Source organism: Epinephelus moara, chromosome 20 (genome assembly GCF_006386435.1).
Source record: "Epinephelus moara isolate mb chromosome 20, YSFRI_EMoa_1.0, whole genome shotgun sequence".
NCBI classification, from domain to species: Eukaryota; Metazoa; Chordata; class Actinopteri; order Perciformes; family Serranidae; genus Epinephelus; species Epinephelus moara.
The window spans coordinates 39,016,778-39,035,649 of record NC_065525.1 but is presented as its reverse complement, the minus strand read 5'-3'; the positions used below and the strand labels follow the sequence as shown (position 1 = coordinate 39,035,649).

The 18,872-nt window shown below is 42.9% G+C and overlaps 1 protein-coding gene across 1 annotated transcript in view; it reads left to right on the top strand.

Annotated features, from left to right (window-relative positions):
- LOC126408345 (GRAM domain-containing protein 2A) overlaps positions 1-18,872 on the top strand; it is a 42,684-nt gene that overhangs the window by 506 nt on the left and 23,306 nt on the right. Inside the window, exons 2-3 of the mRNA XM_050073847.1 lie at positions 978-1,140; positions 14,391-14,504. Of these exons, the coding sequence (XP_049929804.1) occupies positions 14,398-14,504 (107 nt within the window). The 5' untranslated portion in view covers positions 978-1,140; positions 14,391-14,397. The remainder of the gene's footprint in view (positions 1-977; positions 1,141-14,390; positions 14,505-18,872) is intronic.

Genomic DNA, 18,872 nt, shown 5'->3' with positions numbered 1-18,872 from the left:
CACTAGGTACACTGCAAAACAAATCCTCATCTTACTGAGTCATTTCTGTCTGTAATTAAGTGTTTTTTGCTTTTTAATGGGGGTTAGTTGTATCTTGCAGTGAGGAGTGCAGATTGCAACTAGCTGTGGTCATTGTTCAGGAGGTTTTTACCAGGAGCTCATTTATCATTTATTTTCCATAACCTCTTATCCTGTTGGGGGTCACTGGGGCCTGGAGCCTATCCCAGCTGACACTGGGTGAGAGGCAGGGTTCACCCTGGACAGGTCACCAGACTATCACAGGGCTGACACATAGAGACAGACAACCATTCACACCTATGGACAATTTAGAGTCGCCAGTTAACCTGCATGTCTTTGGACTGTGGGAGGAAGCTGGAGCACCTGGAGGAAACCCACGCTGACATGGGGAGAACATGCAAACTCCACACAGAAGGGCTCCCACACCCTGGGTTCAAATGAGGAACCCTCTTGCTGTGGTGACGGTGCTAACCACTGCATCACCGTGCAACCCATGAAGACACTTATTATATTATATATTATCCTACAAACTGGACCTTTAAATAGAGGTGGAGAAAACATCTTCAACCTTATTTAAGGAAGTACGTAAAGCACACTGCAGCACTGTAATCAATGAAAATTAAACATAATTTTAGATAGTTTTTAAAAAGTATTCAACAGACCCCAAAATGACTGAATTACAGACTAAAATTAGTGACAAAAAATGAAATAGTTTTGCAGTGTATTCCAGAGAGTGTAGGGTTAAAGGGGGGCCAGCAGCCCAGTGTGGCCCTTGGCCCCCCTTATAGATTATTACGGCCCTGTTTAAATACATTTATGTAATCACATAGTCTGAATATATAACCAAACCCTGCCCATACTATTCCATCTTTACCGACGCTTTTATTTTGTTAATTCTTCACCACATGCTTTTATTCTGAAGACCACTTCCTGTCACTTCCTGTCTTGTGTGTGTTAAGCTGTGTGGACTTGACTCAGCTGGTCCAGCGGATTCCCTGCAGCAGCAGCAGCAGCAGCTCTGCTCCGCTCGGACCGACAGACGGACGGACGATCGGTCACCGGACAGACCGGGTATCTGCTGTACAGCCGCGGACCTGATTGAAGACTGCAGGACACACACAGGTAAGAGTGACTGTGTTGTATTTCACTGTGAATGTGAGAAGGGACACGCTGCTGATGTCATCACTGATGTGGTGCCTTTTAATGTCAGTAACGTGTGGTAGCTATATAGTGTGATGATGGTAGTACTGTTGTATCAGCGGGATCGTTACTGCTGTTAGTTACATTACTGGGAACAGTATGTTTAATAGTAGTTGTATTAGGCTGTTATAGTGTCTGTGTCAGTGGTGCACAGATGCTGCTAGAGGTGGAATGTAACTAAGTAGAATTTACTCCACTATGTTTCTCTGGGAATAAATTGTACTTTTTACTGCACTACATGTATTAAAAAGATTACTTTACACATTTACATTATTAATGCAAAATATAGTCAGCTAATTAATTATGATGTATGATTATTGATGAAACTATCTACAAGTATCTTAAGTTAGAAGGTTAAATGAGCTCCATCTTCACCAGATGCACGCTGGTGCGATGGTCAGCAATGCCACCTCACAGCAAGAGGGTTCCTGGGGTTTGAACCCAGGGTGGGGGAGCCCTTCTGTGTGGAGTTTGCATGTTCTCCCCGTGTCAGCGTGGGTTTCCTCCAGGTGCTCCAGCTTCCTCCCACAGTCCAAAGACATGCAGGTTAATTGGTGACTCTAAATTGTCCGTAGGTGTGAATGATATAATATATATACTGTTCTTAAATTGCCTAATGAGTACTGTTGGAGCCATAACATAGTTTGGTTTATATTAGCTGTATCTAAACAAGGTGAATATAAATATACACATGCAGTTATGAAACTGAACTCAGAGTGGAGCATTCATGTGTGAGGTGCATATAGGTGAGCTCTAGGTGATGGCAATCAGGTGTGTGGAACAGGAGGCAAACAGATTTGATCGTGTTGTGGAAGCATGTCGAAAAGCTTTAAGCATTAGCGTGTAAAACTGAATTAGCTGAATGGAATAATGATTACATTTGAACAGTGCTGTTGCCCTCCTGTGTTATGGTGAACATGTGTGTATTGTATTGAGAATAAACGGATTGTCCAGAACAAGTTCACCTGTTCATCCCTCAGTGGCTTGTGTAGACATTTGTTTTGTTAAAAAGTCACGTCAACTACTTTTTTTTTTTTGATACTTCAAGTTTATTTCTCTGATAATACTTCTATACTTCAGTAAGATTGTCAGTGCAGAACTTGTAACAGAGTATTTTCACACTGTGGTATTACTGCTTTAACTTAAAGGTCCAGTGTGCAGGATTTAGGGGGATCGCAAACAGGTGCATACCACCACCTACTGTACAAGAGACTNGACCCGACCGAGGCTACGCTAAATAGCCATATAGAGAAAGGCTTTTTTGTCGCTGTTGGGTTCAAATAAATATGTGGATCTTCAAGGAGGGGTGATACGAACTAGGGACAGTTTTATAAATGGTAAAAAGTTCCGCACAGCTGCTTTAACATCTGGCTCTTATTGTATCAGAGAAAAAGGGTGAGCGCACATTAGCAGGTGCAAGGCTAACGGCTCGTTTCCAAGATGTCAAACCCCGTAGGAGAAACACTGATTTATAACATGAAACTGCTTTATTGGTTCTCGGTTTAAAAAAAGAGACCTCTGCAGATAATTCGGTTCCTGGTTATAACCTCCTGAGCAATGGACACTGAAGGAATTCTAACCAGGAGAAGTTTCTACGCCAACAATTCCCCCTAAATCTTTCACACTGTACCTTTAAGTTAAAGACCTGATTGCTTCTTCCCTCACTGCAAAGCACTTCATGGTTAAAGGGATGTTTTGCACTACATTGCTCTGATAGCTACAGTTTCTTTGATGTAGAGAGAACATGATAAATTTATGAGATATGATGCAGTATAATAGATGAAAAGCTCAGCACAGCGTCGCGGTGTTTTCAGTGACTGTAGCTGATCAGAGGCTGAAGATGTGCTGTAATTAACATGGATAAGAAAGATTAAGTTTTAAATTACAATTGTTTCATCTTGTTGCATGAAATATTATCTTGTGCATGTAAGATTTTAAAAATAATAAGCTTGTAAGGACCTTTGATGAGCTCCATAGTTTAACACTCTGAATGCATAATGAGTACTTTTACTTCAGGTACAATTTGCTTGTAATACTTATTAACTTTTACTCGAGTACAGTGATGAGTGATGGCTGTAACAGAGTATTTTCACACCGTGGTGTTGCTACTTTTACAGTAAACGATCTGAGTACTCCTTCCACTGCTGGATGTCACCATATGTTGGTTCACAGAGGCGGAGGAAGATCTGAATACACAGCCTGGTGTTTTGGCTCGGCCCGCTCGCTGTGTTTTCTGTTTCCTCGTGTGTGTTCAGAGGCTCTCGGGTCTCTCCGGCACCGCAAACAAAACACCTCATTCACTGAGAGGCGGCAGAACCAGGCGACCTCCAAAGAAAAACCCCACAGTCCTCCGCCCACAGAGACGTTTATCACAGTCCTCCGCCCACAGAGACGTTTATCACAGTCCTTCACCCACAGAGACGTTTCTCACCTCCTCTATGGGATTCAAATTAACTGTCACCTGGGTTATTACTCACTGTTGTCACTCATCATCTCGCCTCATATTAGTATCATAACAACAACTGTGATATTATTTACATGATGATCTGAAACGTCTTCATCTGTTTAACAAACATGTTTTTTTTATAATTAAGGATTTTTATGTGTTTTTATGTTATGTTTTATATTTTTCATGTCGTCGGGAGGAAGCAGTGAGCTACAGACAGGAAGTCAGACCGTACTGAGGGACGGACGACAATAGGAGAAATATATAATAACACCAGGAAAGTTCCATCCTTTAAATGTTAAAAAGTAGAAGTACTAATACCACACTGTGAAAATACTCCACTACAAGTAAAAGTCCTGGAATTAAAACCTTACTTAAGTAAAAGTATGTGTCAGCAAAATGTAGTTAAGTGCAGCAAAGAGTTTCTGTGTCATTTTACCGCTGCAGATGTTTAAGGGTGAGCTTATTTTAACTCTTTTATATACTGCTGGGTTTAATCTACATCGATGCGTCATATCCTATATGATCATCATGTGTTTGTAGCGTGACTGTCCTGTGAGAACCACGAATCACTATAAAGTCGGAAAAACAGCCCTGTTTAACATAAACATGAACAAAACATAACAGTAAAGCAATTTAAAAAAACTTAAAAATTAAGGAAACAATTAGAATCAGTCAATAAATAAGTAAATAAATAAGTTAAAATAAACAAATAAGTAACAAAATAGAAGAATATGCCAGCTAGAAAAACAGATTAGGAGGTGGATGAAACAGTTGTCTGAAAAGAAACAGACACATGCAGTAAAATGTACAAAATTGACCTCTGAGATAGAGTAGAGGTATGAAGTAACATAATATGAAGTTTGTACTTATGTGCAGTACTTGAGTAAATAAAAGTACTTAGTTACTTTCCACCTCTGCCGTTGTGACATGTCACTTTTCAGTTGGTGAGTAGATGTCGTGAGTCGACCTGTGCAGCAGGTGTTGTGATGTATGAACAGACGGAGGAAAATGAGTAGTGGTTTTAGTGGAATATTATTTTCTTATTGTTTGCACACATTTCATTAAAGAGGATGCTGCTGTGGTGGAGACCAGTCTGACCATCAGGATAAACCTAACTGACTGGTTTCACTGGTTCTGCAGCCGTGGACACAAACCACATAGAGCTGGATATCAGGATTATATCTGGATTATGTTCTGTCTGTTTAGATGATTTGATAACGAAGCTTCACTGGGCAAGATACTTAACCCTGTGTGCTCCTGATGGCTGTTCCATTGGTGTGTGAGAGTGTGTGAGTGGTTACTGAGTAGGTCAACACAGGTGGCACCATGTGTGGTAGCCTAGGGCACCTGTGTGTGAATGGGTGACTGTGACGTAACGCTTTGAGTGTTTGGAAGACTAGAAAGGTGCTATACAAGTCCATTTTAAGGGATTTTGTGCAACTGTGTACGTTGCTCAACTTAGGAGAAATTAAGCCGTAAGGGTCATAATTATGGAGAAAAGTTAAGGTGTTTTGTGCAGCAGGTCCCAGCGCTTAGTAATCTGTAAACTTTCCAGAAAGACACTGGTCGCTGGTTTTCAGGCAAACAAAATGGAAGAGAAGCGTGCTCTGGCCGTGTTCATCCCAGCTGAACAATATGTCGGACGAAAACTATCTATACTATAACAGAGACAGAAAAGCTCATTTGTGAGAGCACATCAGTCAGACACTGAGTTTGCTGGTGCTTTTATCACCGCGTTGATGAAGTGATATCTTGTACGACTGTTATCTGTGTGGTCAGCCCTCTGTTAAAGTAGCGTCATCAGCACTGACACTGGGAGGGCTTTTTCGCTGAGATGAAGCGCCCTGCCACTGCTTGTCTGCTATAGAAGAATGCTTTGTGGACACAGGCCCTTACTGACCTTTTCCAGAGCTTTCGACTGCATCACATCATCTTCATCAGCAGATCAGGGTTTGTTGTGTTGCCATAGAAACGGAATTGTTGACAATGCGAGCCTGCGGACTGTATCATTTACAGTTCCTGTTGACTGTCATGTAATCTCTCAAGACAGATTCTGCAATTTACATTGTAGAATCTGTCGGCAGCCCTGTGTGAAAGACGACTTGGGGGGGGGGGGCTTTAAGGTTTGAACGATGCTGCGCTTTAGCCAATCACAATGGAGTATAACAGCTAACGGTTAGCCCAGCTAATCTACGATAACCATGTTATTAATTACAAAACGTGCACACAGAAATAGTAACGTTTCTTCAATCATTGTGTTTATAGACTTAACAAACATCAGATTAGTGTACACGGTGATATAGTGACGTGAAAAATGTGATATATAGCTAAACTCTGCTGGTTTTCTACCCGAAGTATTTGTAAACAACAAGGCGATTCCCTGGGGGCACCACCGGAAGTGAAGGGGGTGAGCGATCCCCGAGGCCCCTGCACTTCTGTTAGTCGAAAAACTCCGGGCTGTGCCTCCAGAGGTGGCATGTCAGTTCATTGATGACTGTTGAGATAGAAATTTGACAGAATGCTCTTGACTCAAGCTCCAGTTACTCGCTTTCAAACCATGTTCCTGAACTTCATCTTTATTATGGTCAGGAAAGAGACTTGTTTAGAGACACGTGGGTCACAAGAACTATACATGAATAAATAATATAAATGTAATGTTAGAAAATACATGTAGCTAGGTATCGTGATGAAGAAGATGATTGAAAGCTCGAGATCACAGACACAAACAGACTAAATGTTTTCTCAATACGTTTTCCCTCCCAGCTCTTCAAAGATGGCAGCTTGGTCCGGAACGTGTCAAACAGTGATGCTCTAGGTAACCCTGCAGTTTCAGTTTTGAACGCATCAGTTTCCGTAATTTATGTGCATACAGTTTCTTTTCAAAATAAACTTCCAGCGTTGGTTTACTTCGTTATCAGATTTACTTGGTTAGGTTTACGCAGCAAAACTTCAGATCACGGTTTGGGTTTGAATGACGTTGAGTTTTGGCTTCACATGGGACATGAACATTCGTGGGTGAAAGTCCCGTGTTTGTTTGGCTCATCCATCCCCCCTAACCTCCTCCCTACGTTGACTTTCTTGGATTTTATACTGCGTCAGTTGCTCTGTATGTAATTATGATGCAGATGGGTTTACTGTGGAGTTAGCTGAAAGCTTGGTGCATCTCATAAAGACACAAAAGGGAGCCTTAGTGCGTCAGTATCAGACACTGAGGGCCACTGACCAAGCATCAGTATTTGACTATTTGAGTGAGAATGGCTTGGTTTTCTTTGGGTGGTGTGTGAGTTCAACCTGAGAGACTGGAGGGAGATTACATATCTGGAAGGTAGCTCTGAGTTACTTTGCAGTAAAAGCAGTTGAGTGTTGATGACGTTCAGGGTCTGATCAGATAACTCCTGGGCACCTCCTTGTGGGAAGGAAGGGACCTGAAGCAGAACCGGAACTCAGATTTCCCAACCCAGACGAGGAGCTGGAGGATGGCTGGGCTACGTCAGTCTGCTGATACTAGTAAATGGATGGAAAGCTCCTGTGTAGCCATGTGAGCAGCAACCACTGTGGTCCAGACTAAAACATCTCAACAACTATTAGATGGATTGTCATGACACTTTATTCACACATTCATGTTCCCCAGAGGATGAATCCTGCTGACTTTGGTGATCCTCTGACTTTTCATTTAGTGCCATCATCAGGTCAACATTTCTGATAAAACCTGACTTGTCTCTGAGCATCTTCAGTGACATCCTTGAACATTGATATAGCTCCATAATGAAGTCCTTGGTCTTTTATTTTGAAGGACTGGCAGAAAACCTGATGATGTTTGCAGAAACATTTTGTGTTGTCAAACAGAACTGTGAGCCTCGAGCTGCGTCTTTAACCATGTGGACGTCTTGGCTGGAAGACTTTATGGGATGGCCTGCAGGACTGGGTCATCCTTCTCCGTCCTGCAGGACTCAGTCTTTCTGATCCATCTTATAGGACTTGGTCATCCTGATACGTCCTGCAGGGCTTTGCCATCGTACAGGACTCGGCCTCCCTGCTCCATCCTCTCAGTTAAACGATGAGTGTGCGACCTGATGTGTGACGGCGGGAGGTGGAACAACAGCTTGAAGATCTAAAGTGTTTCCCATTACAGCAAACAGCCTGCGTCTCCCTGAGGTGCTGCCTGATTTAATCAGCGGGGCACAACTCCTTTGAGAGGAAACCAACAGGCGTCTCCATGGAAACCAGGAGGAGGAGTAGGAAGGAGGAGCAGTACCTGCTGTCAGCTGGAGGGAAGGAGAACGGGCTACATGCACGTCAGGATCATGCCTGTCACCATGGCAACTGTGGTTCACGTCCACCTTTGATCTCTCAATGCATTCATCGAAATGTGTTCACTGCTTTGCTTCATTCAATCAGCAGGTCAGTGAGGTTTAAACTCCTCTGCAGATACCTACACAGCAGTCCCAAATGTCCTGCTCTCCCTCCTGACATCAGATTTATTGATCTGGTGTTTGCCTTCAGTCCATCAACCAAAGGATTAGTGTCAGCTCTCTGTGGTTTGATAATGGGTCTGACATGTGCCTTTCTCACCACAACAAAAGCAGCCTGGTAGCAGCACACAGAGGTCACTGCTCCTCTGGTGACAGATGGGATGACGTCCTCAAGCAGGTGCACTCATCCTCTATGTGTGGTCGTCACACTTCAATTCAAAGCAGCTACAAGGACTTTTTAACGGGTTATGCAACAGTCTCAGTGCAGCACTGATGCCTCTGTATGATGTAAGCAAACAAGGCCATCAGTGAGACCGGCTGTTTCTGTATAGTTATTCTTAATGCTTGTCCCTGGGTCAGATTCTTAAGACTTATATTTACATTTTCGCAGGCTAAGTTTGGCAGTGAGTCGTACGTTCGCCAGTTATAAGGAAGCAGAGAGAATTTTTTTTTTTTTTTGTCGTGGCATTTTGTGGTTATGGCTGATTCTGGGGCAGCATGAGAAGGAGAACAAAAAATAGATAAAAGGAACAGTGATAGAGCGTGGATGAATAAAACAAGTCAACCTCATTCAGCAGCTGGAGAGAACTGATTCAACACTGATCCTGATCGGCCAAGTCACAGCACACATTAATGACTCCACAATCGCGTTATCTGACATAGTGACTGTTTTAGAACAGATAGAAATGCTGTATAGTGTAAACCTGGCATAAGGAGCTGTATCCTGCTGTTGTCTTATTATTAAGAGGACATAATATTACTAGGAAATGTTGATAACCTTCTCAAACAAAGTGCCGAGCAACAGAATCTATTAGTTGTAGGCCTACATGTAACCTTGGTTTATGAACGGTACTAAAGCAAAGTTGACTTTGTTTCACCATTGTCATGTTAAAGTTATAATCCTTACATAGACACAAAGAGATACATGACCTCATGGCTCTGCATCCTGCAAACAGCTGCGTTTAAAAAACTAAAATAGGATTAAAAATAACAATCTTTTTTTTCACTTGCTTCCAAAACAAATAGATGAGCTGCCAGATCTGGTGCCCTTGGAAACACTGCAGCCTCTGTCCCCAGGTGGCATCACAATCAACACAAAATAAAATAGTTGCTATAAATAGTTTACAGAGGCCACATCTCTCAAGAAAAAGCGTCTAAAATGTAGTTAAGCTCACAGGATGTGGACTGAAGTCTGTTTCTAGCCACCTGTCTAAACAGTAACACACTTCCTGCATGTTACCCCGTCACAACTAAAAACTAGTCCTGCACAGCCAGACCTGTCTCCACACTTTAGCGCTGTGTGTGAAACAACAACATTTGAGGCAGAAACCTACACGCTAAAACAACTTTTAATGTTGTTTGTAGTGTTTCAGGAATTAGCCGTTCTAATTTCAGCGCTCGCCTCTCCACCAAACCAAGTTCCCCTCTCGACACTATTTTGCAAGAGCACTATTGCTGCATACTACACTAAGCAATGCCCAAGACGATTCTGATTAGTTTACAGATATACAGACAACCCAGAGTGCTTTGTCTTTGTTTGGAATTATGAAGGGTTCAGCCAGACCTTTCTGCAGCGCTGCCACAGCATGTTAAAGGTCTCACTATGCAAGACTATCTAAAATGTATCTCAAAGTCAGCCCCAGGTGCAATAAATGTAAAGGTTCCAATGCATCACTGAACCATACGTGTTGGCTGTAGTCCGGCGTCGAACAACTCTGGAGGGATGTACAGAAATGTCAGTGCAGGTGGAATCAGAAGTTTGGTCCTGATAGAGATCTTTGTGTCACATTCAGCTTCCAGATTCATTTTATGGTGACATATGTTAGAGATTTAAACTCTCCGTTATATAGAGCTTCTCCATTGGTACTTTGGGGCGAGCCAAGTCAAACTATGCCGTTTCCATTACCATTTTAAACGTGCAGAGTTGCCCCCAAAATGGACCATCTCCAGGGCTGTGCCAAAACACACCAGACTGCCTCCACCTGTAGTGACATCAGATGGGCTTCGTCATCATCATTCGGCATCAGTGACAATTCAGCAACATGTTTCAATAGCCTCCAATGCTACTGTCAGACATACTTCGGCAGTTTCAACTGTGTCTAAAAAAAAAGTGAAGGTAAAATAAAATGGCAGCACTTTGTCTGAGGATGAAACACAAGCCGTGCTAATGTTTGCTGTTTTGGAGAAGACTTTGCCAACGCAACAAGAAATGAGAAGGTCCTCTGAGACATAGCAAGCGAGCTGCAGGAGATGAGTGTCCAGCGTAGGTTGAAGGAAAGTGGTTGACAATAACAGCAGCAGGGCAGGAAAACCTTCCGTAGGTTCACAAGCACAAGTGAGTCATCAGTCAAAGACACATCTTCAAGTGGGTATGGAGATGCAAATCTGGGCTGACGCGCGATGTTGAGCCAAGCCGGCATGTGTGCACGAAAAAGGACTAATATAAACACAAACCATGTGATGTCATGACATGCACAAGGTCATTTTCATTGTTGGATATCTGGACATTAATATGCATAAATATTGAATATTCAGTGTCACAGATTCTGTCACTGCTCAGAAAAACTCTCAGAGTGAAGAATCAGCTGTACCTTGAATTATTGTGTAATCTCAGTCAATTTGAGGTTGAAACTGGAGAGAGAAGAACCTGATTGACACATTAACAAAGGTCTCAGATTTCTGTGGCTCGACATGTAAACAGCCCGACGTCTGTCTGTTTTTAATGTACACAGACGTCACAGAGTGAGCAGCATGCGAAGCAGGTTTGTGATGCACACACCGCAGCGAGGCCGACAACCACCGAGTGAAATGTAACAGCTAAGGAGTAATACAATAAGTGCTCTATTTATAGGCTCGGCACGTTCCCCTGGTAACTGATCCAATAATAAAATAAATCAAATGGATGTAATCACTATGATCAGTTTTCCTCACAATAATGTAGTCGATGTGTTCCACCTCACTGGCTGTTCGAAAACTGCCTTTCTGCCCTGGATTCAGCCGACATGGAGCCCAGGAGCCAAACACTTGATCTGAACAGGCCTCTTTTCATGCCGTTGCCATGGCAACAGAGGGGAGAATATCCCGGCTGCCGTGTGTGTGTGTGTGTGTGTGTGTGTGTGTGTGTGTGTGTGTGTGTGTGTGTGTGAGAGAGAGAGAGAGAGGGTTGGGCACGTTTTCGGGTGTGTGTTCGATCTGAATGTCTCAGCAGGTCTGTGAGCGCTGACACAGATCAGACCAAAGGTTTTCTCGGCAGCTCTCATCAGAACGTGGTACCAGGACAAGTTCTAGTCGTCGTAGAAACCGACGGCAGTACTGATCCAGTATTTAATTTGGTATCAGTCACCACTACTGAATGATAAACCCAGAAGCAGCTGTAGTAGCTCCAGTCTGATTTCCAGTACTTACTCTGACACAATCACAGTATTAACTCTGGAATGTTCTGCAGTCCAACCCTTTAACTCAATCTATTATTCATCCTGTTACCAACCTCACTGCTAAATCTGTTACTCACCCTGCTATCAACCACAGCATAGTTGCAGCATTACTGCTAGTGCAGGTGCCAGATCTACCAACAGCCCTCGTATTAAAGGGATAGTTCAGATTTTTTGAGGCGGGGTTGTATGAGGTACTTCTCCATTGTCAGTGTGTAACCTAAAGTAGATGGCGGACAGTACGCCCCCGGTTTGTAATGGCAGGCTGGAGTCTAACATAGAAGTGAAGCAATGTACTGCTGTGGAGGGGCAGCAGCAAACCTTATTTTAGACACCCGAAACAATCAAAGTCAGTTGAAGTGTATGCTATAGACCAGTTTTGAATGGCGGGACACTTTCGTCACAGCAGTCAGGTGCGAATACTGGTGGCAGAAAAACAGCGGACATCGGAGAGAAACAGTCGACACACCCGGAATAAAAATGTCTTGTTGTGCCGTTGGATGTCAGAACATTTTTATAGAGAATTCGGTAGTAGAAAATTAAGTTTGTCTCCAGTTCATTATAATCTCGATATTCAGGATATAATCTCTGCTGGATACTCAGTAGAGGAGTGTGTGTTTGTCTTACATGAACAGAATCACTGAGGTGGTGAAAGATAATTCATCATCAGAAGGAACTGTAAAAACTCACATTTGTTAAGCATTAATTTGGTTTATTGTCCTGGGTTAAGACTGATGGAGACGTCCCCATATAATATAATTTAATTAGCTAAGTAACGCTGTCTTCTTATTACCTCCTTGCAGTGGCGGTTCTAGCCTAAATGGCACCCTGGGTGACACCCTCCTCGGGTTGCATTTACCTGACCGAAAACGACGCAGCTCACACAGCAGTGAACAATTGGAGCGGAGTCTGTGTTGCGTTCAGGTCGTTGTCACGTAAATTACAAATTCCAGGACTTGCCGCTCCTACCGCCCCCCCACAAGTCATGACAAAGTGCCACCCTGGGTAAACGCCCATTCGGCCCATATCAGGATCCACTACTGCCTCCTTGATCATAACAGAATAGAGTAACTTTCACCACTGCTCATTTTAGAAAGGACACCACAAGAAAATGCGTTCTTTGTTTAGATTATCAAACAGACAATGGATCATCGTTTTTTGTTTATAGCAGTCAGCGATCAGCCATAGGTAGCATGCTAGCTACGTTAGCTACATCACTAATGTTAGGGTGCCTTTCACTTTCCCTGCCTGGATGCAGATGTGAACCGATCTAAATGCACATTATGGGCTATATGTTAACATAAACAAAGAACGTGTTTTCTTGCGGTGGCCTTTCTAAAGTGAGAATGATTGGAGAAAAGTCAAATCATTGATTAAGGAAATTACTTCATGGTATTAAATTATACGATCAAATCATGAGTGAACAAATCTTTTTTTTTCTTCATTTATTCATTCAATCTCAAGGCTACTGTAACCAAATATTGGTCAAATTGTGTGCTGAACTGAAACAGTGTGAAGAGTATATGGCATTGTCAACTCCCAGTTTTCCAGTCACACCCAGTTTATGTTCAGAGACCCCAGTATGCAGAAATATTTAAATACATCATTTTGAAAAAAGGCACTGTTCCTTTATCCCTCGACAAAATTTTGCGTAACTTTGGAGCATAATATGGCCCCCTTTCCCACAAGATAGCTTAACCTGATTGGTACCAACAGTATGTGATACTTCATATCATAGCAGTGTCTTCACCGTCGCTTTAAAACCAAGCGCAATACAGCAGGTTCTCTTTTTAAACTTAGTCTGCCTCACTTCTCACAATCTGCTTCGCTCATCATACCTGCTGCTTTTACACTTTGTTTTGTTTTATTTTTTGCCAGACAGTTGGTCATCGCCTCTCTTCTCCTTTCTTTACTTGTTCTCTCTTTACACTGTTTTTTTTTTTTTTAGAAGCTCCTGATTGTTGGTGAGGCATTCTGACTTGGCTGGTCAGGCTGCAGTCCGCCTCACATGTTTACATCAAGGGCACCTCTGAGTTTTGCACAGCAGGCACCTGACCCATGTCAGATAGACTGCACCATTTCACAATACCTGCAGGGTGGTGGGAATATCAGGCGGCACGTTGAAATATGTTTTAATGATAACAGTACATTTATTCATCATGTAAATACAAATAACTTGTATTATCAGATACACTTGATCCCATTTAAGGGTCAACCATAGACCTTTTCATAGGCCCCCTCTTGGCCTTTGGCTGGGGTCACCTGTACCCTTTGACCCCCCCTTGACAGCGGGCCTGTCAGTGTGTGAACTCTACTTCTTCAAAAATAGTTCTTAGGTGAATATTTTGTGTTTCTACTCAGCCGCTCTCAGACTGTGAAGAAGATGGAGGTAAAAACATTCAATACATTCATCCAGAGAGAAACCAGAGGAATGAAAGTGTTTTTATCGGTTTAATATCTCAGCGTTCCACGGTTTCTGCGGTTTTAGAGAGAACCTGCTGGTCTCGTCTCATCCCTCACGTGTTTACTTCTTCTTTAGCTCACTGGATGTTGGTCACACTTCTATATTTAGTTATCTGATGCTGCATCCCTCGCTCTCCCTCCCACTTCTCACTCTCCTCCTGATCATCATTTCACAGTCTTCCAGAGCAGTCTTAATGTAACACTGAGCTACACTACGAAGCTTTATTTATAGCACCATGAGGCGACGGAGCAACCTGCAGACACAGAGGTGTTCTCCTGAAAATAAACCTGTATCATGTGATTTCAATTTGAAATATTCTCAGTGTTTAACGCTGTTCTGCCCTCCTGACCCTCCAGGCCGATAATGATGATGACGGAGAATATGGAGCAGAGTGATGATGTCAGCGTCCTGCACGCCCATGAGGTGGAGCCCCCCAGAGAGGAGGACGGACACTGCCCCCTGCCCTTCAGGTAAGTAACTAGTTTAGCTTTAATCAGACTGATGCAGCCTGACAGGTTTTTGGGGAAGAAAATATTCAGACTAAGCTGACTGGTGTAACTAAACTGAGTTTTACAGATAAGATTAAAGGTACAGTGTGGCAGATTTAGGCAAATATATTGGCAAAAATTAAATACAATACTCATATTTTTTTTTTGTCTTTAGTGTATAATCAGCTGAAAATAAGTATTGTTGTGTTTTTGTTACCTTGGAATGAGCTGTTTATATCTACATAAGGAGCGGGTTGTCTTCCATGGAGTCCACCATGTTGTTTCTACAGTGCTGTGCTTTCGCGTCAACCACCGTAGTTCTCCTACAAGCTTGGCACACAGAAGTAGTTTTATTTCTACAACCTCACTGCTAGATAACACTAAATCTTTGAGAGGAAGAAAAATTGCCATGAAAATGGCAACAAGCATAGAGATATTAGCACGGCTGTTTGAGATGTTGGAAGTTGATTACAGAGTTATTTGATTGATATGACAAACGTTAAATGCTCCCAGCGAGCGTTACTGCAACATCTGTAATGTTGGCTGACACTGTCGGCTCCTCCTCTTACTTAAAAATCTCCCAAATTACACCATTTATCATAACTAGAAACTGTAAAAACTGAAATTATCCTTGAATTTTCAAAGTTCCTATGGTCCATGAACACATCATGTGCAACGAATGCTTCCATCAGAAAAAAAAACATTACCAAATCTGAGCTTAAAAAAGTGATTTTTCATTAAAACCACTTTATTCTACATCCCATTAGCCAAAAATAAACCGCTGAAGCTCCGGGATTTTGTCTTCAACTTTTAGTAATTTTTGAAAATCTAACACCTAATTTAAGTTGGAGGGGGGGTCATCCATTTTTTGCCAGTCACTCAGGGAAGCTCACGGAAAAATATTTGTAGCTTTAGGGAGGTTCAAAATTAAAAAAGAAGAAGAAGTCTCACTCTGGCCGCCCCCCTCCTCTGGTAAATAAAGAATAGTCCCTTAGTGAAGTCAAAAAATGTACTGACAGCAAAAAACACATGATGGATTTTTGTCCCTCCTGTTATTATTCTTGTCTTACTTCTTTGCGGTGGTAAACGTGCTCTGAATTCTAGAACTACAGTAAAAAGTAAGTGTAAAAAAGAACCAGTTACACTGTGGGCTACAACTTGGAGACTCCCTAAAGACGCAGCATTTCACCTGGGTGGGCGTGGTTTTTCAGGATGCAGCAGTGCACGCTTCAGTTAGCTCCGTGACCACCTCAGCCTGTTCACATTCATACTGTACAAGATAACCTGCTCGTACCTCTGTAAGAACGCAGAACAAACATTCTGAATTATGATGAAAATGAAAAGCTGGACATCACCATCATCATCAAATCCTGCTTAAGGACTGTTGCGATGTCCAGGGTCCTTCAAATGCTACCGAAGACCTCGTCCTTCCCTCAGAGAAGTTTCAAGGATGCTTGTGTGTATCCTCAGCGGGATTGAAGTACCCACAATTCATTTGCACAATTTGCCAGAATTAAAGGCAGGGCCTCTTCAGTGACACACACCTGGGCATCTGCTAGCCTGTTCCAATGTGTGTTCACCGAATGCTAGGAAGGAGAAGCACTGACTGTGAAACACAGGACATGAGGAACTGCTTCCCAGGTGAAATGCAGAGTTTTTAGGGAGTCCCTAACGTGAGCCTTTATTGGTTTTAGATTTTATTAAAATTAGCATTAAAAGTATGAACACTGAAGAAAATTTTAAAATTCTGAGGCAGATACGGAGCATCTTTCTGTGTGATTTTTAAGTGGATTTATGGACATTTATTCTGGATGGACATCAGAGATAACGAGATCCTCGGGAAGTGGAAGTGTCCAAAAATATGTTTTGTATGTCTGCAGGTTCAGACCTGACTGAGTTATGAGTGCGATTTCTGATGCAAATTGCGGGTTTTAAAGTACCCGAATCTCCTCCATGATCTGTGTGTCTCTGCTGCGGCACGGTGGTGCAGTGGTTAGCATTGTCGCCTCACAGCAAGAGGGTTCCTGGTTAGAACTCTGGGGTGGGGGAGCCCTGTCCGGAGTGTGCATGTTCTCCCTGTGTCAGCGTGGGTTTTCTCCGGGTACTCCAGCTTCCTCCCACAGTCCAAAGACATGCAGGTTAATTGGTGATTCTAAATTGTCCAGTCCAGGGTGAACCCTGCCTCTCACCCAATGATTCAGAGGCAAGTTCTTAAGTTATAAGGAGCATCTTTTTTTGTCTGATTTCTAAGTGCATTTATGGAAGTTTATTCTGGATGGACATCAGAAATGATGAGATCCTCAGGAAGTGGAAGTGATACAGAGTCCAAAAATATGTGTTTCATGTCTGCAGGTTCAGACCTCACTGAGTTCTGACTCTGAGAACACGGAGTGTGATTTAGATGCAAATTGCAGGCTTTTAAGTACCCTAATCTCCTCCATGATCTGTGTGTCTCTGCTGCAGCTCCGACTGCTGACTGTTTTGATAAGCGGCCAAATCAACCAAACTACAACAACTTCCTGTTGTTAGCACACCTGCATGCACCTGTCCCCTTCACCTCACACTGTACCTTTGACTCACCTCTCTCTCTCCATCACACAGTTCATTTTGACTCAGTTTAAACGCAGTTTCTAGCTTTTGAAGGTGGGCACTTCCTATGAATACTTGAGTTGAGTACTTGCAGTATAAATACAGATATTTTGGGGTATAAACAAACACAGATGGCGGCTTTGTGGTTAAATGCTTCCTCTCACACTTAACATTCTCACTGGAGAGAGAAGCAGCGCTCAGTTTAGTTTTGATCTGAGGAAACAGATGAGGTCAGGCTGCAGGTGGAAACCTCCAGCAGCTGCTGGATGTGGACGAGGCTCACAGCTGGAGAGCAGGTGAATCCAGATGTTGTGGACACACACACACACAAACAGTGAGTTGACTTGTGTTGGTACAGGAAGGCAGCAGGAGACTCAGTTATGATACAAAGTGTGAACAGACCTCATTTGGATGATTCACCGCCAGATCCCTCCTCCTCATAATCAACCAACTCCATCATTAGTCCTGACAAAGGGTGTGTGCATGTGTGTGTGTGTGTGTATGTGTTTGTCAGGGTGTTTGGCGGGAGATGAAAGCCGAGGAGACGTGCAGGACAGACAATAAACAGAGAGGGAAAACCTCACTGTGTCTCTCACTGCTCTGTTATTCCTGTCACGTACGAAACAAGCTGCAAGGAGAAGCTGCCGAATCAGAGGCTGTGTGTGTGTGTGTGTGTGTGTGTGTGTGTCTGCAGCACGTGCAGTCAGCTCACGTTTCCAGGCAGCAGAGCTCAGAGAGAGACAGAGAGGCTGATGGGAAGGAGGTGTGTGTGTGTTTGTGTGTGTAGCTGGTGTAAAGCATTAATTCACTTCTGCTGACAGGAAGCTAATGTTCCCTGAAAACCCCAAAACAGCCACGCACTAAAACAACGGGACGCAGCAGGATTTAAAACGGTGAAATTCATTCTAATGGGAACTGGAAAATCTCAGCGGAGTGCAGATCTCCACCAGGCGGCCACCCGAGCAGCCACTCAAGACAAGTCTTGTAATTTCCACAGACGCACCGCAGCGTATTTCAGAAGCTGATAAAACTACGTGCCTTGTCAATCCTTGATGGAGCAGCAGTGTGTTGCACAGAGCAGTTTTCCAGCTAACAGGCACTTAGTGAAGATACAATATAATTACAAAGATGAATGTATTTTAATAATTAAAAAACAGCCAGAAATCTTTGATCCATGTCGTTCATTGCTGAACATTGAACAGTATTAACTTAAAACAGACCAAAAAAATAAGCTGTTTAACTACCACCTTACTTACTGATTGTAGAACCCGATGGAATTGTCCCTCCTGGCTTCCTTACAGTCAAGATGACAGCAAAGAGAACAAAAACAGGGACTAATTCATCTCGTACCATGCCTAACGTCTTTGTATCATAATATATCTGGCACGGATTTAATCTGCAGGTTTAAAATGAGACCAAACTTTTCTATGGATGTCAGTTTTCAAGCCACGACGAAGGCCAGAATGTGTCCCAGAACAGACGGTGAGGTTGGTTGTTTTTATATATGAGATGATTTCTGTAAAACTGCACAGCTGGCTAAGAAGAGTCAGCAGTCAGTGACAATATAAAACAGGTTTTTCACTGCAACCACGAGAGGTCCTTAAGCAAACAGTCATACTAGTGTATACAAAATAAGAGCATAGGCAGATTGGTCCAGTAGTTTGTGAGAGTAGCTGCGGGCAGACAGATACACACAAACACATACTTCACTCAGGTAAACACATGACCAAACACATTGTCCATGTCCCCCCCAGGCTTATG